Consider the following 20,231-nt stretch of genomic DNA (forward strand, 5'->3'; position numbering starts at 1 on the left):
GCTAAAAGATCTCAGAGAATTGTTTAAAGCCTTTTCCTAAGGGGAGTGGAGACGCAAATTCTCAGACTCAGTGTGTGCTCTCCCACTGCCACAATCAAGTTACAATGTGACAGACATTGGCTTAAGAGTCAGACACACCCTGATTTGACTATGGATTCCAGACTTTTGTGATCTCCTGCCCTGGTCACAGGTGACTCCCAGCTGCAACTATAACCATGCTCTCCCAGAGCCCCAAGACTCCTGGGTGCACAGTCTGTTTCCTTAAAGAGCAGATACAGTTTGATTAGTAAAGAGGATGTTTCAAATTCATGGGTCATCACATGTAACCAGTTGAAAGCAGAGGATGCTTGGTAGAACGCAGGTGGGCAATTAATGCTCCATTTCGTGGGGTGCCTGGGTGGTTGGGTAATCATCTGACTCTTGATTTCTGCTCAGGTCGTGATCTCATGGTTCACGGGTTCGAGCCCTGCATCAGGCTCTATACTGGCAGTGCAGAACCTGCTTGGGATTCTCTCTCTCCCCCCTCTCTCTCTGCCCCTCCCACTCCCCACTTGTATGCTCTGTCTCTCTCCCTCTCAAAACAAAGAAATAAACTTTAAAAAATATATTAAGTCTTCTAATCCATGAACATGGGATATCTTTCCATTTATTCTTTCTTTCAACAGTGTTTGCTAATTTTTAGCATATAGTTTTGCACTTCTTTTTAAAATTTATTCCTAAGTATTTTATTCTTTTTGATGTGTTGTAAATGGAATTGTTTTCTTAATTTTATTTGCAGATTGTTCATTGCGAGTATGTAGAAATATAACTGCTTTTTGCTTATTAATATTGTATCCTGCAACCTTGCTGAAGTAGTTAGGTGTTTTTTGGGGTTTTTTTAGTGGATTCCTTAGGATTTTCTACCTAAGATGATGTCATCTGCAAACAGAAATCTTTGTACCTGTTCCTTTCCAGACTCAATGACTTTTATTTCACTTTCTTGCCTAAGTGACCTGGCTAGACCCTTCAGCCCAATGTTAAATAGAAGTGGTGAGAGCAGACATCCTTGTCTTCTTTCTGACCTTAGGCGGAAGGCATTAAGTCTTTCACCATTGAGTACGATGTTTTCTGTGGATTTTTCATAGATGCCTTTTATCTGAATGAAGAAGTTTCCTTCTAGTCCTAGTTTCCTGAATGTTTTTATAATAACAGATGTTGATTTTTTTCCAAATGCTTCTTCTGCATCTACTAAGATGATCATATGGCTGTTGTTGTTTATTCTATTGGTATGGTGTCTTGTGTTAAATGAGTTTTGGATACTAAACCAACCTTGCATTCCTAGATAAATCCTCCTTTGGTGGGATGTACAATCTTTTTCACATGTTGTTGGATTTGGTTTGCTAGAATTTTGTGGAGCATTTTGTGTCTGTATTCATAAGAAATATTAATCTGTAGTTTTCTTGTTATGTCTTTGTATGGTTTTGTTATCACGTGACATTGGTCCTACAGAATGTTAGGAGGTATTCCCTTCTATTTCACAATGACTTGTAAAAGATACTTTTTAAACCCCTAGTCTTCACTTTACAAATAAAATCCAGTGAGAAGACATAATGGAAGAGGATAACCCACAGAGGAAAGCAAATTTAAAAAAATACAAATAAAAAAAATAGGTGTGAAATTAACAAGATTACATTCAAAACCTATGTGAGGAAATTTATAAAACACTCTTGAGTGACACAAAAATTGATCTGAACTAACAGAAGACATACCATGTTCCTGAACATGAAAATCCAACCTCATAAGGGTATCAATACCCTCATGCTAATTTATAAATTATGATTCCTCCAAAAGTTCCATCAATTTTTGTCTTTGTTTCTCTCCCCCTTTTCTTTTGCACTAGCTCAATTGTTCATATAGTTCATTTGGGGGAAAAAAAAAACAAGAAAGGATATCCAGGATAGAAAAGAAAATCTGACAGAGGATTAGTCCTGTGAAATGACAAAACATATTATAAAGCCCCTGAATTACTATGAATAAAGTGGCTGGCACTTGTACATGAATGGACAAAACAAGAGAAATGAATAGAAAATCAGAGGGGCGCCTGGGTGGCTTAGTCGGTTGGGCGTCCGACTTTTGCTTGGGTCATGATCTCGCGGTTCGTGGGTTCGAGCCCCGCGTCGGGCTCTGTGCTGACTGCCAGCTCGGAGCCTGGAGCTGTTTCAGATTCTGTGACTCCCTCTCTCTCTGACCCTCCCCTGCTCACGCTGTCTCTCTCTCTCCCAGAAATAAATAAAAAAAAAAAATCAGAGATACACCTAAGTGCTTACGTTAGCATACGATAAAGGCAGCAGCTGAAGTCAGTGGAGAATAAACAGACTTTTCAAAATATGGCGCTGGGAAAACTGGAGAGCAACCCGGAACACCTCCTATTGAATCAGCTCCCCACACATGCATCAGGATGAATTCCAAGTGGATCGGAGATTTAAATGTAAAAAAGAAAGAAAGAAACTATACACGTTTTTTTTTTTTTTTAATTTTTTTAATGTTTTATTTATTTCTAGGAGAGAGAGAGAGAGACAGCGTGAGCAGGGGAGGGTCAGAGAGAGAGAGGGAGTCACAGACTGAAACAGGCTCCAGGCTCCGAGCTGGCAGTCAGCACAGAGCCCGACGCGGGGCTCGAACCCACGAACCGCGAGATCATGACCTAAGCGAAAGTCGGATGCTTAACCAACTAAGCCACCCAGGCGCCCCGAAACTATACACGTTCTAGAAGGGAACATAAATGAACTTCCCCAATGGTGACTCAGAATCTATATGTGATAATAAAATGTCAATTAATTTGACAGAGTAAAACTTAAAAAAAAAAAAAAGACTTTTGCAGGGCAAAAAAACCATAAAGCATAGTAAAAAGACAAATGAAATCAGAACAAAAATGTTTCTAACTTATATCACAGAGGAAGAAATTGGTCACCGACCAAGGAATATGAATATCCCCAGTATAAACTACAATACTCCTGCTGTAAAGAGCTTCTAGGAGTGGAGAAGGAAAGGAAGCAGCATTTGCTGAGGGGGAAATGAGCAAAAGAGCCCAGTTCAGAACCGCAGCCGTCCCTAAAACATAGGAGGGAATGGCCAGCCTGGCTCGACAGTGAGAGAAACATGCATTGCCGAGCCCGTGAGAAAGCACACTGGTACAGACTCGTGGAACCACAAAGGGAGTCACCTGCAGGGAGGAGAAGTTGGCAGTAGCTACCGGAAGTCACATATGCATTTCCTCTCCATCTCAGCAACTGACTCCAGCTGGAGGAATTGATTCCAAAGTAAACCTACCGCAAATACAAAAGCAGTGTGTGCTGATTACTCACTGCAGAGCACTTTTTCCTGGCAAAAGCTGGAAGACAATCCAAATGTCCCTCAAGAGAGGGCTGTTGGAGGGGCGCCTGGGTGGCTCAGTTGGTTAAGCGTCCGACTTCGGCTCAGGTCATGATCTCACGGTTCCTGGGTTCAAGCCCCGCGTCGGGCTCTGTGCTGACAGCTCAGAGCCTGGAGCCTGCTTCGGATTCTGTGTCTCCCTCTCTCTCTGCCCCTCCCCTGCTCTCACTCTGTTACTCTCTCAAAAATAAGTAAACATTCTAAAAAAAGAGAGGTGAGGGGGCTGCTGGAATAAGCAATGACGCACCCTCACGATGGGCAGCATGCAGCAGTAAAAAGGAAAGGACTATTCCTAGATCCTGCTGCTGAGTGACCTCCAGGGTGGATCATCATGTGAAAAGGACTAGGGAGAGGTGAGTGTCTTTATCTAGGAAGGGGGAGGGTATGTATGTGTAAGGGCAGCAGATTGGCACACACACGTATTTGCCTATATTAAGAAAACAAAAGTGGGGGCCTGGATGGCTCATTCTGTTAAGCATCCAACTCTTGATTTCGGCTCAGGTCATGATCTTGTGGTTTGTGGGTTCGAGCCCCGCATCGGGCTCTGCACTGACAGCACAGAGCCTGCTTGGGATTCTCTCTCTCTCTCTCTCTCTCATAAATAAATTTTTTTAACATTAAAAAATATGTTCTGGATACCTGGGGATAACGACAGGGATAAACCTGAATCTCTCCAGACAGGCCCTTCAAAACAATACTGAACAGAGAGAAAATAAAACCTACTGATCCAAACACAGAGAACACCAGCAGCTTTGAAATACCGGAAGCCCAGCAGACAGCTTGTGGGCCCACCCCACAGCAGGGAGGAGGGGAAAGCACCCAGGAAAGTGTGGGAGGGGGAAGGCAGGGTGATGGAAGGCAGATAAAATCACTCCCCAAGCGAGAAAGCCCCATTCTGAGTGGGAAAATACCAAACAATGGATCTGATGCTGCGAAACCGATGGAAGAGACTGGAATGTGGGTCAGACTCTACCAGATGGAGTCTCTGCAAGTCTCTGTAGAGACTGAGGGGTTAGTCTCTGCAAGGCATTGCTTCTGGAGGCTGCTTACAGGTGGGAGGCCCCTGGAGGGGGAAGTTAAAAGTCCTGCAGAAATAAGAGAAAATCACAAAAGACACACTGACCCCTCCCACGGAGAGAGAGGGAGAGAAATAGAACCCAAAAGTCAGAGTGAACTTTTGGAATTTCCAACCCTTGGTGCATGCTTCTGAGTATGTTATCTTTTTTTTTTTTTTTTTTAATGTTTACTTATTTTTGAGAGAGAGAGAGAGGGAGACAGAGAGAGAGAGAGAGAGAATGAGTGGGGGAGGGACAGAGAGAGAGAGAGGAAGAGAGAGGATCTGAAGCGGGCTCTTCACTGACAGTGGCGAGCTCAATGCAAGGGCTCAAACCCATGAACTGTGAGATCATGACCTGAGCTGAAGTCGGACACTTAACCGACTGAGCCACCCAGGTGTCCCCGTGAATATATTATCTTACACGGTGAAAAGGACTTTGCAGATGGAATTAAGGTCATTACTTGGTTGACTTCAAGCCAGGGAGATTACCCTGGACCATCTGGTGAAGCCAGTGTAACCACACAGGCCTTGCAGAAGGGGAACAGAGAGCCGGGCAGAGAACAGGCCTTAGAAGTGATGCTTCAGACGAAGGAGACAAGGGTAGAGTGAGAGAGCTGAGGTCTGGGAGGGGCTGGCCCTGGCTGTCCTTCAGGGGGGCCATGAGCTGGGAAAGGCAGGCAGCTTCTAGAAACAGAATGACCCCCAGCGGGCAGCCAGCAAGGAAATGGGAACCTCAGTCCTACAACCACATAGGACAGAATCCTGTCAACAGATGCCCTAGAAACAGATTCTTCCCTAGAGCCTCCAGAAGGAAACTGACCCTGCCAACACCTTGACTGCAGCCTTCTGGAATTCTAAGCAGAAGAGCCAGCCATGCCAGAGCTGGATGCTGACCCACAGAGCTGTTCTTTTAGGCAACTCTGTCTGTGGTGCTATGCGAGCTACCGCAGCAATAGGGGACGAAGTCTATTCAACACTGCACTTCACTATCTGAACAGAAGAGGGCGCTATCGACTGAGCAAACCTAGCCAGCTGCCCGAACCTTCCCCTCTGCTTCCTGCTTGCTGGTCCCCAGAGTGCAGAAAACACAAGACATTGCAAACTAAGCAGGAAAGAGCAGAAGTAGCTAAGCAAAGGTACTATAAGAAACAGAAAACAAAAATCAAAGCATTTCAGCAGAAGAAAATCCCCTCCCTAAAACACAAGCACGCGGAACCAAAATGTACCCCAGCATCCCAATTGGAACAAAATCTCCTTAAATTCACACATAGGGACATTTCAAGCCAGCAATCCAAACACTTACAGTGGAAATGGACGAAAAAGCGAAGAAGATGTAAAATGAGACATTAACAGAACTCCAGAAAGAATTAAAAAAAAAAACACAAAACAAAACTGAGGTACGTAGACCAAATTCAAGATATCCTTGGAAGAACAGATTTGGCTGAAAACATAAAAAGGGTCAAGTGGGGGGGGGGCATCGGGGTGGTTCAGTGGGTTCAGCGTCCGACTTTGACTCAGCTCACGATCTCACGATTTGTGAGTTCAACCCTCTCTTCGGGTTCTGTGCTGACAGTGTGGAGCCCATGTGGGATTCTCTCTCTCTCTCTGTCTCTCTCTGCTCCTCCCTCACTTGTGTTTTTTTTTTCTCTCTCCTCTCTCTATAAATAAACTTAAAAAAAAATAAAAATAAAAAGCACGAAAATAGCCAAGAAAATTTAAAAACTACAGAGGTTCAAAGAGAGAAAAGCATCAGCCTCCACTGCTGAGATCCTTCAGTTGGTGGTGTGGGTGGGGACGAGGGACAGCCCTGCAGACGGCCGAGGGGGCACGTGAGGGGGCCCGGGGCACCCGAGGGTGCTGAGAGAAGCAGGTGCCAGCTCATCCTCCTGGGTCCTGTCCTCACTCCCTGCGCTCAGTCACATTCACCTCCTGTGTTCCTGCAGCTGCTAACATGCTCGGCACTGGCCCCTCTCTCGGCCTGGAAGGCTCTTCCTTCAGGTCACGACACACGACAGGGCCCGGCCTTTCTTAATGCTCAGGTCCCACCTCAGAAGTCACTGCCTCCATGAGAACCCCCCTGCCCCCCACCCAAGGTGGCCCCGGGAGCTTCTGAGGTTTTCTTAATGCTCTCAGTTCCTCGATCTGGGGGCTGGGTTCATGGGCACATCCACTTTGTGGAAATAATTGAATTAAGTTGCACGTTTGCGATGTGTATGTTTATACTTCGATCAAAATGAAAAAGGAGTGCGTGGTGGCTCAGTCAGGTACCTGTCCAACTCTTGGTTTCGGCTCAGGTCAGGAGGTCATGGTTTGTGAGTTCGAGCCCCCCATCGGGCTCTGTGCTGACAGTTCGGAGCCTGCCTGGGATTCTCTCTCTCTGCCCCTCCCCCACTCATGCTCTGTGTCTTCAAATAAATAAAAAACCTTTAAAACAATGAGAAAATAAAAACGGAGCCAGGCTCCCCGAGTACCTGTCGCGGGCACTCTCACGGGCGCTGTTCTGCCCGACTCCCTGCTGATGATGGACTCCCTGCTGATGATGGACTCCCTGCTGAGTCACACACACTGCCCCCCCCCCCCGCGCCCCCCGCCCACAGCTGAGACACGCCCACTTCCGGCCAGGCGGGAACTACGAACGCCCGCCTAGCGTCACCTGGGCCACCTGGGTGCGGAGGGGGAGGCGGGCGGGGCCGGGGCCTCACCTTCCTCTGCATCTTCTCGAGCAGCTTGCTCTTGGCGCGCACCTCCTCCTGGATGGAGTCATAGACGTTGAGCAGCACCCAGTCGCCGTCGTCCGAGTTCTGCAGGGCGGCCACCAGCTGCTTCTTGCGCTCGTCCGCATATCGCTTCCTGCGCTTGTGCTTCTCCCTCAGGTCCTTGTTCTTGGCCTGCTCCCCGCCAACCACCTGCTGCTCCAGCAGCTGCAAACTGCCGCACGGAGAAGCAAGCACACGTGACCGTGGGTGGCCATCCCCGCGCCCTGGCTGTCCTGCAGGTCGCTGTGGGGTCTGTGCAACAACCCCTCGCGCAGACAGCCGCAGGCTCTGACTCTGGCCCGGGTCCGAACCAGGGCTCCAGGCAGATCTGCCCAAGTCCAAGCCTGTGCGCTCAACTGCACGACAGGATGGGTGAGAATCTCCCTGCGGATGCAGAGCCAACCCACCCGCCACCCGCCAGCGGCCTCCCAGAGCCCACATTTTCCGCCTGGCACAGCAGTGCTATCTGGGCTGTGCCCTGTATCCCAAACGCCACCCTGAGGCATCTGTCCTGCAAACCTCACTTGAGTGTCACTAAGCAAACTACTCGAAGAAACAGAAGCAGCCTTCCCTGACGATACCCCAGACCACACCCTGAACACGGCCACAGGTGCTGTGTGTTTCCTCGGGCACCACTGCTGGGTCTCTGCAGGCACTGTCTCATTGGACCCTCATGATGAGCTTCTCAAGCTGGAGCTCCTACTATCAGCATTTTGTAGCTGAGAAGCTGAGGCACAGGGAGGTTTAAGTGGGACCCAGGTGGTAACAGGAGGTAGTGGTGGAGGTGGAAGGAACCGAGGCCAGTCGACTGCACAACCCACTTGCTGCTCGTTGCTACGGAAGCTGGCTCTCCCTGGACCTGGGTATCTGTCTCCCCGCCCCCAGACCGTGAGCGCCTTGAAGGCCAAGTCAGGAGCTCATTTTTCCTTGAGACCTGGTGCCCAGCACATAGCTGCTGCTCAGTTCACAGCTGAACCATGGACTATGGGACAAAATCTACCACCACTAGGAGGCTGAGCCCCTGACCATGGTGCTGACTTTGTCACAGAGGTTATTTGCGTTTACAGAAGTGAGAACCAAGGCTCAGAAATGTGAAGTGATCTGCATAGAATGAAGAAAAAAATCCCCGCTCCCCAGGCAGGCAGCATCTGAGGGAATTTGGGGTGGCTGGTCCCTAGGGTGAGCAGGTCTGGCATCAGGAGGGCACCGGAGGCTCTCTGGGAGCTGAGGAGCACCTGCATCACCCTGCCCTGGGATCCCTGAAACCTGACGGCCAGGCCCTGTGGATGCCAGGCAGACTCAATCCCTTCCCTTTCTCCTGGAGCAGGTGCCTGATGGAGTCTGGGGGTGCCCATCGGCTCCCTGAGCAGAGCCCTGCCCACCCCACTGATCAGCACCATCCCTGTCCCTCTGCTCCTGGACAGAGGATTGGGGCCTCTCCAGCCCCGGATCTGGATAGATCCATCCCCAAGTCCAGGGCACAGCTCTGTCCTGTCCTGCTACGGGGTCCTGACAGCCCCAAGCAGCACTTACCGGGCAAGCACTTGCTGCTGGTCCACAACGGGCAGCAGGTCGTCGGTCAGCACCGCCACCTCCATGCCCACACCATCCCTTCTCATATTTGTCATGACCAGCAAGGGCTGAGGTTGAGCCTCCGAGGCCACCTGGGCCTCAGCCTCGGCCCCTATGCCAGGCTCTGCTGCCGACACCACCTCCTTGGCCATTTCTGGGCCCCGGTCAACCTCCTGAGCACAAAGAGAAACCAAGGTGAAGGCTGAGGGGCCGGCCCCTGCACCCAAGCTCACTGCGGCCTCAATTCCAGGTGGGGGCGTGTGGGCCCCTCACGGTCTGGGATGGATCACTTCTGGCTTGGAGGCACCCAGTTATGCGTCCAGTTGGGTTCCTACTGCCACCATTTCGTCCAACATCCTGAAACAGTCTCCATCTCACTCTCCTCCACCTGAAGGCCCAGGCTCTCCGTGGTAGCCAGGCAATTTTCTCCAAATACGTATCAGTCCCAGCTCTTTCCTGAATAGAACCCATTACAGATTCACAGTGCATTTGCAGTTAAATCCAGCTTCTTCCACAGCCTTCAGGTACCCTCCGTGCCTCTCACTGCCTCCCCCTCTGCCTCCCCTCCCCCTCCCCCTGCCTCTCCCCCTGCTGCTTCTCTGGCTTCATTTTCCCATTGCTGAGAAAGTCAAGATCTTCCCAGCCACAGGACTTTGGCACATGCCATCCCCCTGGCTCGATGCTCTGCCCTTGGCACCTTCTTCCTGCTCGGGTCCCATGTCAATGTCACCTTACAGCCAGGGCTCCCCTGGCCACCCTGCCTTGCATCTACTGAGAACCTGAAGTGTACCAGCTCCTACCCAGTGACCCTGTCCGGAGGCTGCCAGATATTTTTCTCTCTCGACATGTGGGCAGATTTAAAGCCTTCCCCTCATTCCCTGTGGCCTTTTGTGATTCTTAAGCAGAAGAGAAAAGGGTGGGGGGGTCTGAGAGCAGCAGTGTTCAAAACGGGACCTGGGCAGTCCCTGCCAGCGCCCGGGGGACCCCGGCCCCTGCCCGCAGCCCTCGCCCTCAGCACACACTGGGCCTCCGTGCTTCAGATGAGCTCCTCAGGCCAAGGGAAGTCAGAAAATTGCCGAGTGGTGGCCTCTTAATCACATCAATAATAAGAGGACGGTTTCTCCATTTGTACACAGGCCATCTCTGATAAGCTGAGCGAGGGCTGGGGTCATGGTTCCTGTTTTGTGGATGATGACACTGAGGCCCAGAGTGTCACGGGAAGACCCAGGCTCCTGGAGTTCCTCCCCCCACCTGAGGGTCTGGCCCAGGGAGGAACTCACAGTCTTGAGCAGAAGGTAGTCAGCCATCTTGGCTTCAGACCTAACGTCATCCCCATCAGGCCCCAGCAGATCCATCAGGGAGGGGTGCTTGCAGAAGGCCGGCGGGGGGGGGGGGGGGGGGGGGGGGGGGGGGGGGGGGGGGGGGGGGGGGAGCGGAGAGGGACAGTGGGCCAGAATCATCCTCCGCTCCCTGACCTCCCTCAGTACCCCACGCCCCCAGCCCCACGCCTCATCAAGCCCCCACCTCCTCCTATCACAGCTAAGGAGACAGATAGGGAGCAGGGGCGAGGAGATGAGAGAATGAGGAAGAGAGAAAGGGGGAGGGAGTATTCTCCCCTGTGCTCCCTGCTTGCACTATCTCCGGTGAAGCTCACATCAGCATCCTCATTTTACAGAAGGGGAAACCAAGGCCCAGAAAGGTGACTGCCCAAGGTTGCACAACTGAGTGAGCGGTGGGGCTGGGATTTAACCTGGGTCTGCCTGCCTCAAAGGCCTGCGTTCTTTGCACGCATGCACACACACACACACACGCACATGCGCATGCAGGAAAGGAAAAAGAACAAAAAGGAAAAAGGACAAAAGGGAGAGAAGAGGAAGAGAAAGTAAAACATCGCAGGGGATGGAAAGGGGAGAAGGCATCGGACAAGACAAAGGGGCAGGCTGGGAGAGCGGCCCCACCAGACCCCCAGGGCAGGGGGCGGGGGTCCCTGAACTGCAGCTGCCTTCCCACACGAGGGCTGGGCGGGCTCTCTGCACAAGGGCAGGCTCTTTCTGGGCTGGCAGCTCAGCGTAACCATGGCAACTCAGCACATCCCCAAAACGGGTATCCCTCTGTCAGCAGAACAGGTGCACACCTGGCAGAGCCTCCTGCCTCCATCCCTCCTGCCCTCCGCCCCCCAGTGTGCAGAGCCCGAGACAGAGCTTCTCCCCTCCCGGGGCCCTGGACACTGGAGCCCGCAGGCCGGCCGCCAAGCCAGAGCCACTGCAGAGTCAGCGGCGGCGGTGGCACCAGGGCAGCAGAGGTGAGACATCTGCACGTGCCTGGTGACCTATGTGTCCCCAGCTGAGCTCCACCCACTGACTTCCCACACGGCGGCCTGGGCGACATCAGCTACCTGCACGGGGACCTCGGGGATGTCTGCCAGGGGCACCTGGGCCGCAGCCACGGTGGAGGACAGCCTGGCCAGCTTGGCTTCCACCCCAGCAAACGGGTCGCGCAGGCCCGGTAACAGGTCCAGGGCTAGCGGCGGCGGCCCCTCTTCCTCGGGGACGTTCCCCTCCTGCAGCAGGGGCTCCGTGGCCTCCTGGCCGAGATACTCGTCTGGGAAATATCTGCTCCTGGCCTCCACCTCGGGCACGGAGAACTCCGGGTCGGAGGGCTCCTGGGGCCCCAGGAAGGCCTCGGACACGGAGGTTTCTTCGAGCGCGGAAGACCCGTCAGACCCCGCCTCGGACTTGGAGGCCCCCGCCTCTGGCAGCTCCTCGAACCCGGGAGAGACCTCGGTGCTGGAGACGTCCTCGCCGGGCAGAGAGTGCGGCATGGAGTAGACCTCGGGTTTCACGGCCATCTCGTAGTGGAACGTGGGCAAGTACTCAGACCTGCTGGCAAACTTGGCCCTGGACGTGCCCTGCGCCTTGAGGACCTCCGCCTTCAGGACAGCCTCTGCAAATGGAGATTCCCTTTACTTCTTCCAGAGTAGGGTGAGGGGCCCCCTGGGAGCTGGCCCAAGTGCACCATCTCTAAGGGGTGGGCTTCAGAGAGCCTCCGAGGCCCCCAAATACTGGCCTCCCATCTCTGCCCTCTATTCTATCTCCAGAACTCACACCCCATCTCCTCCTACCTCCTCCAGGAAGTCTTCCCTGACTGGCACTACGTCCATTCTCTGACGTCCCCAGCCATTAGGTGCTGGGCTCTTACCACCCTGCCTTGGAACTGCTCTTATCACATAAGGTGACTGCCCTGTGGGTCTCATGCTGACAACTCCTGATCAGCAAGCAGACTTCACACGCGAGACCCCGACGGGCCCCTGCAGGGGTGCCCTGCTCAGGGCTCTTGTCCACAGGACACACACGTTCCGTGGGAGGTAAATGGACACTGTGGGGGAATGTCAGACCACATAAAGTCACTCAGAGGCCTAACATCCAAAGCGGACTGGAGGAGCACTCCAGGACAGAAAACACTAGAACCTGCCTTTCCCTCTCCTCCGGGTTTGCCGGCCTGCACGGAGCTGCAGCACACAGGCCACCTCCGTGCTCCCAGCCCACTGCCACTACGTCCACCTACCTCTCTGTCGCTGGGTCGTGGGCTCCCCTGAGGGAGTCCTGATGGTCCCTTTGCTGAAAAAAGACACCCACTCCCTTGCCCAGTGGCCTGCAGCCAAGCCTCAGTCTGCACACAGGTGACGTGAGGCTCAGTGCACCCTAATTCACCAAGGGGGCACCTGGCACACAGCGGTGCCCGATAAATGGTACCCACGACTGGCTAACACCGTCATCGACACAAGACGGCTTTTACGGTATTTCGAGGAGTACTAGGTCTGAGCTGCCTGGTAGCATAGGTATTTGAATGATAGTGATAGGGTGGAACATTCTAGAATGTCAAAAAGACAATGAAAATTTTCAGCAAGGTGAAAGTTCTCGCTAATCACAGTGTCCTTATTTTGGGATGTGTTTGCTCTGATAACAGGTAGGCTCAAAAGGGTGAGGAGACTAGAACACACAGACACCAGGGAAGGAACTCGCCCACGAAACATGGGCGATAAGTCAACCCAGCCTGTGGCCAAGGTGTCACAGATGCAACGCTGCGTGAGTGAGAACACTGCCTGAGTTCCAATCCTGACGCCACTGCACTGGCTGTGTAACCACAGACAACTTACTTACCCTCTCTGTGCCTCAGTTTCCTCACCTATAAAGTGAGGGTAACTCTGGTTCCTACCTCGCTGGGCTGTTGTGAGGAGTACCCGGCATTGAGCCTGGTGCGCAGAAAGTGCTCTACAGATGTCAGTAAAACGGGGAGGGGGGCCAGCTGGCTACCCACCTGTCTCCTTTCGCAGGTTTTCCTCCAGTGTAGACAGCTTCACGTCGTACGAGTTGCGCATGGCAGTGATGTCCTCCTCCAGCCGGGCCCTGGACTCCTGCTCTGCCTCGTAGTCGGCCCTCAGCTGGGCCAGGCGCTCCTCATACTCCTGGAGGTGGGGGGGCAACATGGTGGGGGGGCGCTGCGTCACATCACTGCGTCACAACACAGCTTTCTGTGTTTCTGGCATTCAAACAACCCAGGAAATACCGATAAGCCACAAGTTAAAATGGTCTACACACCCTGGGATGATTCCTGGCTGGTGAGGACCCTTCCGAACTTTACTCTCCATTTTTAACAGGCCAGTTATATAATATTTGTTTATACTCTATCTTTCCACAAAGCAATATACCATGTGGGATGAATGGATAAAGAAGATGTACACACACACACACACACACACACACACACTGGAGTATTACCCGGCCATCAAGAAGAACGCAATCTTGCTATTTGCAACTACATGGATGGAACTAGAGGGTATTACGCTAAGCGGAATCAGTCAGCCAGAGAAAGACAAATATTATATGACTTCACTCATATAAGGACTTTAAGACACATAAAAGGGGAACATAAGGGAAGGGAGGCAAACATAATATAAAAACAGGGAGAGGAACAAAAGATAAGAAACTCTTAAATATGGAGAATAAACAGAGGGTTCCCGGAGGGGTGGGGGTGGGGCCTGGGCTCAATGGGTGAGGGGCATTAAGGAATCTGCTCCTGAAATCATTGCTGCACTATATGCTAACTTGGACGTAAATTAAAAAAAAAAAAAAAAAAGAAACTAGCAACAAATCACAATCAAAGAAAAAAAGCAGTATATCATGAATGCCTGTGCGTGTCAATAAATACGTTTTAGCCAAATGGTGCTCAGGCTATCGAGGATGAAATACATTTTTATTCCTCTGCTTCTCCCTCCATCTTTGCGGTCACCGTCAGTCTGGTGCAAAGAGCCTCCCAGCCCGTCCCCTCCCCCGCTCTTGCCCCCCAGGGGCTCCCCCTGCCCCAAACCTTTCTCCACATGGCACCCTCACTCCCGTCCATTAGGCCGTGTTTCAATGGCTTCCTATGTTAGAGGACCCTCCAGGCGAGCAGAGGAAGGGCAGTGAGCCCTGGGCTCCCAGGATCTTCACAGGGGCCAGGACAAAGGCCATCAGGGGTCACAACCGCGCCTCTCCCCGAGAAGTAAAAGCCTCTGCCTGTCATGGGCAGCCCTTGGGGACTGGGGTGGATTTCTCCCAGTCCTCCAGCCCATGGGACTCAGACTCCCAGGCCTTACCCTGTCTGCCCCCCAAACGCTGGGCCCTAGGCCCCCATGGCCTCGCGAGGGCTCCCAGGGGCGCCAGGGCTGATCCCACCTGAGGTGACAGCTGAGAGGCAGACATATCCAGACCCCAGTCCCTGAAGAGCTGTCCCTGCCTGGCATTACTCCTCCACCGGGAAAGAGCCAGTGTCCCAGGCCCATGCTCAGGTCTCTGCATGGGACCCTAGGCTGGCAGGAATCTCCAGAAGCCAGCAGGGCGTGTGGACGGAGCCTAAGCAGGCAGTTAGGAAGCTGTGCCGAGTCAGGCTGCATAAGTCCCCCTCCTCCAGGATCAGCTCGACACCTGTAAGTCCGTGTATGACTATCGCCTACCCTGCTTCTCTCCAGAGATGTTGGAAGGCACACACGTGGGAGCACGACCCAGGTGCCCCTAGGTGACAGCTTTCTCAGGGAGGCCAGCACTCCACATATCCACTGGTCCAATGGGTGCCTGGGGGCTCCCCACTGCCCACCCGGGCTGCCCAGCTCTCATTGGCACCTGCAGAGGGGCCCAACTCCCTTCCACTCCGACCCCCCTGCCGGGGGACAGCCCATTCCCGCCACCCGGAAGGCCTTCTCCACTCCCAGCAGCCCACAGTCACCCGTCCTGGGGTACCGAGGAGAGACGGTGCTCCTGCAGATGCCCCCGCCCCCCTCCCGGTTCCCCCCATACAGGCCCTGACCTGGGATGGACTGCACTCTGCAGTCAGGACCCGAGTTCACATCCCAGCTCGGACTCTCCTTAGCTGCATGACCTTGGGCAAGTCATGGCACCTCTCTGAGCCTCAGCCTGTTGAGCTGCCCGCCATTCTCCCACCTGCCCAGGGGCTCACCTCCCGGATCAGCTGCTTCTCGGCCTCTGTGTCGGCGGGGACCCCAGGTGGGGGCACCAGCTTCTCCTCAATCCGGACAGGGCTTAGGGGTGCCTGACTAGACAGCAGGGCTGGGAGACAGATGGAAAACCAGGGCTGTGACCAAAGTGCACGCGGTTTGCAGGAACTAAGCAGAAATCCATAAAGACACAACTACATGCTTATTCAAAACAGACTTCACAGTTTTGAATTTATTTCAAGCACGTCTCTATACAGAATGCTAATTTACTCAGTCATTCAACAAATATCTCTTGAGCACCTGTATGTTCTCGGCACAGGGACATACCACGGAACAAAACAGACAAAACTCCACACCCACATTGGGTTTTCAGTTGGAGGAAGGAAGCACATAAAATAAATAAGCAAAATGCCAGCACTGTACAAGGGGATGTGTTCTAGAAACAGAAAGAGAGCAGGGAGGGTGCTCAGGAGAAAGAACCAAGGGGAAGGGTTACATAGCATGCTCAGGAAGACCTTTCAGACAAGGCAAGGCAAAGGCGGTGACCTGGAGGAGGTGGCAGAGAGAAGTAGGCAGAGATTCTTTCCAGACAGAAGGGAGCAGTGAGTGCAAAGGTCCTGTGGCAGATGAGAGCATGGACTGTTCCAGGAACAGCCAGGAAGCCAGTGTGGCTGGAGCGGAGCAAGGAAGGGAGAGAATGGGTGATGAGGAAGTCAAGAGGGAATGGGGTGGATTGTGGGGTCCCTGGAAGCCGTGCTGAGGGCTTTGGCTTTGACTCGGGTAAACAGGCCAGAGAGAGTTGGCACAGGGCAACCAAAGGACTTGCATTTGAACAGGACCACCCAGGCTGCTACGTGGGGATGTACTGAGGGGCATAAGGGCAGACACTGGGATACTTGCTGGGGTGTGGCCATGCTTGGCAGTAATTCAGGTAGGAGATGCTAGCGACTCAGGGGACCGCAGTGAACAAATTCTGGACATTATCTTAAAGGTAGAGACCAGATCTACTGCTGGACTGGATATGGGTTTGAGCGAAAACGAGAAATCAAGGGCGACCCCAGGGTTTCTGGCTTGAACACTCGGAAGGAGAATGTTGTCATCACCTGAGTGGGGACAAGCAGGTTGGGGAGGATCAGGAGCTCAGGGTAGGACACGCTGCATTTGAAATACTCACGAAACAGCTGGATATTCAAGGCTGGCATTCAGGGGGCACTGTGTAGTCACTGTTTTTGGGGTTTTGTTTTTGTTTTTTTTTACATTTTCTGTATTTTGTGATGTTTGACATCGTGGGGGACTTGCCGGCAAGGGAGAGACAGCCCTTCGCGGGGCCGGCTAATTCCTAGAGAGAGTCAACAACCTGCCAGCCGTTATTAGCTCACCTTTCACGTGCCAGCCAAGCACTGCCAAGTCCACACCACACCCGCCTTTCTGTCTCACACTCCCAGCCGGGATCTCCCCTGCCCTAACCCCCTGAGAGCCAGGACTAGATGAGCAAGGACTGCCCCTGAGCCCCAACCCATGGGAATTATTCGATTTTTTATAATTTTTTTTAATGTTTTTATATATTTCTAGGAGAGAGAGAGAGACAGCATGAGCAGGGGAGGGTCAGAGAGAGAGGGAGTCACAGACTGAAACAGGCTCCAGGCTCTGAGCCGGCAGTCAGCACAGAGCCCGACGCGGGGCCCGAACCCACGAACCGCGAGATCATGACCTAAGCGAAACTCGGATGCTTAACCGACCAAGCCACCCAGGCGCCCCTCAATTTTTTATAATTTTTTTAATGTTTATTTATTTTTGAGAGACAAAGCACGAGCAGGGGAGGGGCAGAGAGAGAGGGAGACACAGAATCTGTGGCAGGCTCCAGGCTCTGAGCTGTCAGCACAGAGCCCGACACGGGGCTCAAACCCATGCACTGTGAGATCATGACCTGAGCCAAAGTCGGACACTTAGCCAACTGAGCCGCCCAGGCACCCCGGAATCATTCAAACCATCCAGGCCTACGCTGCTGCTCCCGCCCCGCCCTCCCCACAGAAACCTCAGTACCGGCTCCAATCCAGCTCTGGCTCCGGATCCCCCTTGCTCCTCCCTCCTCCCCGACCAACACGGTGCTCCCCCTGCGGCCCTCCACCATGAGTAGCACCGACCTCCCCGAGCCCCCACCCAGTCCCCTTTATGAAATAAGACCTCGACACCAGCCCCACGGCCAGGTTGGGGGGCCCCCCATGAGCCAAGGGAGCAGGGATGAGGTTTAAGGCCATGAGGTGAAGCCACTTCAGGAACGAGTGTGGGGAGAGGTGAGGATGGAGGCCCCGACCCTAGTGAGCCCCATATGGGGGTAGGGAGAGGGGAGGACTCAGCCAGGGGCCTGAGGAGCAGCAGCAGAGGGAGGAGGAGCACCAGGACACAGGGCATCCAAAACCAAGGGTTTCAAGGAGGAGGGAGGGGATGGGGCGTCTGGGTGACGCAGTCAGTTGAGAATCTGACTTTGGCTCAGGTCATGATCTCGCGGTTTGTGGGTTTGAGCCCTGCATTGGGCTCACTGCTGTCGGCCTGCTTGGGATTCTCTCTCTCTCCCTCCCTCGCTGCCCCTCCCCCCCCAAAACCAAAATAAACGTTAATAAGAAAAAGGAGGGGGGGGTGTTGGCTAAGGGAGCTGACAGGGGAGGCCTGCCTGGGGCGGGATCCCCAGACTGAACGAGGAGGACAGGGGGGCGACGGGGGCAGGCTCAGGGTGTCGGGGCGCAGGGCCTGCCCGCACGAGGCGCAAGGGAGAGCAACTGGGGCTGGGGAAATACACAAGTGTCTCAAGTTTGGCTGAACAGTAAGACAGAAATAGGCCAGGAACCACAGCGAGACCAGGGCTGACAGGAAGGTCCACACCCAGGAGGGTGCTCAGTGAGCCGTGAATGGATGGGTGAATGGATGAGTGGAAGCACAGATAAAAGGATGGATGACGGCATGGAGTGAACCAGTGGGTGGAGGTATGGATGGCAGGATGGATGGGGTGGGTAGATGGAATGCGTGAATGGATGGGTGGGTTAAATGGATGGTTGTTGAGTAGATGAATAAGTGGGTAGAGGGGTAAATAATGGAGTGGGTGGGAGGGTAGGTAGGTAGATGGAAGGGTAGGTAGATGAATGAGTAAATGGGTAGGAGGGTGGATGGATGAATGGATGGATGGATGGATGGATGGATGGATGGATGGGTGGATGGGTGGATGGATGGATAAATGGATAGATAGGTGAGTACATGGGTGAATGGCTGGGTAAATGGATGGATGGCTGGGTAGATGGCTAGATGAATGGGTAGATAGGTGAGTCGATGGGGGGATGGCTGGGTGGGTGGGTGAATGGGTAGATGGGTGGCTGGCTGGGTAGGTATATGCATGGATGGATGGATGCATGGATGGATGGATGGATGGATGGATGGATGGATGGATGGTTGGATGGGTGGGTGGGTGGATGGGTGGATGGATGGATGGATGGGTAGCTGGAAGAGTGGATGGATGAGTGGATGAACGGGTACACAGAAGGGAGGGACAGAAGGAAGGTGGGTGGAGAGATGGATTAATGAACAGATGGACTCGGGCTCTTTTGTGCTCTGTTCCCCAAGGGATTCTCAGGCAAAAAACCCCCTGGAGTTTGCAAGGACCCTGACAAGCCTGTGCTGCAGGTATAGATTTCTACTTGCCAGATGACAGCCAAAAACCTGGGTGTGAGAGCTGCAATCACAAGGTGCCTAAGTGGGAGACAGGGTGGGACGTGGGGGAATGAGTCACCAGCTGCTAAGCAGCGCAGCATGATGATGCTGCGGAGACGGGGCGGGGAGTGGGGGGGGATGGTGGGTGTGCAGCCTGGAGGCGGGGATCAGGCAATGGAGCCTGCAGCGGACAGAACAGGCAGACAGACCTCTTGGGTCCATCAGCGAGCAGGCACTGTCCGGCCATCACACGCAGGGCTCTCTCTGACTGATCGAAAGCTATGCAGGGCGCTTGGGTGGCTCCACTGGTTAAACCTCCAACTTCCACTCAGGTCATGATCTTACGGTTCTTGGGTTCGAGCCCCACGTCAGGCTCTGTGCTGACAGTCTGGAGTCTGCTTCAGATTCTGTGTCTCCCTCTCTCTCTGCCCTTCCCCTGCTTGGGTTCTCTCTCTCTCAAAAATAAATAAACATTAAAAAAATATTTTTGAAAGCTATGCAGGCAGGAAGTGGAGAGGAGGTGTGGCCTTCCCTCCGCATCTCTCAGATGGGAAGCTGGAAGCGGAAGACAAAGGGAGGGAGCCTTTCTTCTGAGTCCTGGGCCCTTCCACCCCCTCCTCCCCCTGCTACGCACCTGACAGGCTGCTGGGGCTCATCTGCTGGGCCAGGATCGCCTTCAGCTTCTTGATCTCCTCCTGGTACTCGCGCAGGAGGGCGTCCTTGGGGTCCTCGTTGATGCGTGGCTTGTTCCTGATGTTCTTGGCCCGGTTGGCGTAGCGCAGCGTGCTGAGCGTCTCGTCGTAGTTGTTGTCTGCAGGTGACAGGCAGGCCACCATCAGCGTCTTCGTGTTGCCCCCCAGCGAGTCCTGCAGCAGCCGAGTCAGCTTCGAGTCCCGGTAGGGGATGTGTCTGCAGCGCCCATCCACCAAGGCCGAGATGACGTTGCCCAGTGCCGACAGCGACAGGTTGATCTTGGTGGCCTCCTTGAGCCGCTCCCCCGTGGCGCGTGTCTTGGACTGCCGCTCGCTGCCCGCCAGGTCCACCAGGTTCAGCTTGCCTGCCCGGAGGTGGTCCTTGCCCCGCTCATCTGCAAAGGGACCCGGCAGAGGGGAAGGGCACTCAGCCACCAGGCCCCGAGCGCTCTCGCCCGCCAAGGGTCTCATGTAAGCCACGCAGGAGCCCCGTGAAAGAGGCACAATTACTGTCCCCATCTTCCAGATGAGGAAACTGAGGCTCAGAAAGGGCA

At 53.5% G+C, this 20,231-nt stretch overlaps 1 protein-coding gene across 8 annotated transcripts in view; it reads right to left on the reverse strand.

The window, feature by feature from the left end:
* KIF17 (kinesin family member 17) overlaps positions 1-20,231 on the reverse strand; it is a 40,954-nt gene that overhangs the window by 5,853 nt on the left and 14,870 nt on the right. For 6 of the 8 annotated variants that reach the window (XM_039229087.1, XM_039229088.1, XM_039229086.1 and 3 more), the window contains exons 5-12: positions 19,620-20,072; positions 15,289-15,398; positions 13,114-13,261; positions 11,192-11,739; positions 10,755-10,907; positions 10,077-10,163; positions 8,758-8,969; positions 7,171-7,396 (exon numbers count right to left, since the gene is read on the reverse strand). In XM_039229087.1, coding sequence (XP_039085018.1) covers positions 7,171-7,396; positions 8,758-8,969; positions 10,077-10,163; positions 10,755-10,907; positions 11,192-11,739; positions 13,114-13,261; positions 15,289-15,398; positions 19,620-20,072 — 1,937 coding nt within the window. The remainder of the gene's footprint in view (positions 1-7,170; positions 7,397-8,757; positions 8,970-10,076; positions 10,164-10,754; positions 10,908-11,191; positions 11,740-13,113; positions 13,262-15,288; positions 15,399-19,619; positions 20,073-20,231) is intronic. The other 2 variants (XM_039229092.1, XM_039229093.1) reach the window with 1 other exon arrangement.

Source organism: Hyaena hyaena, unplaced genomic scaffold (assembly GCF_003009895.1).
Source record: "Hyaena hyaena isolate Hyena2069 unplaced genomic scaffold, ASM300989v1 scaffold_35, whole genome shotgun sequence".
NCBI classification, from domain to species: Eukaryota; Metazoa; Chordata; class Mammalia; order Carnivora; family Hyaenidae; genus Hyaena; species Hyaena hyaena.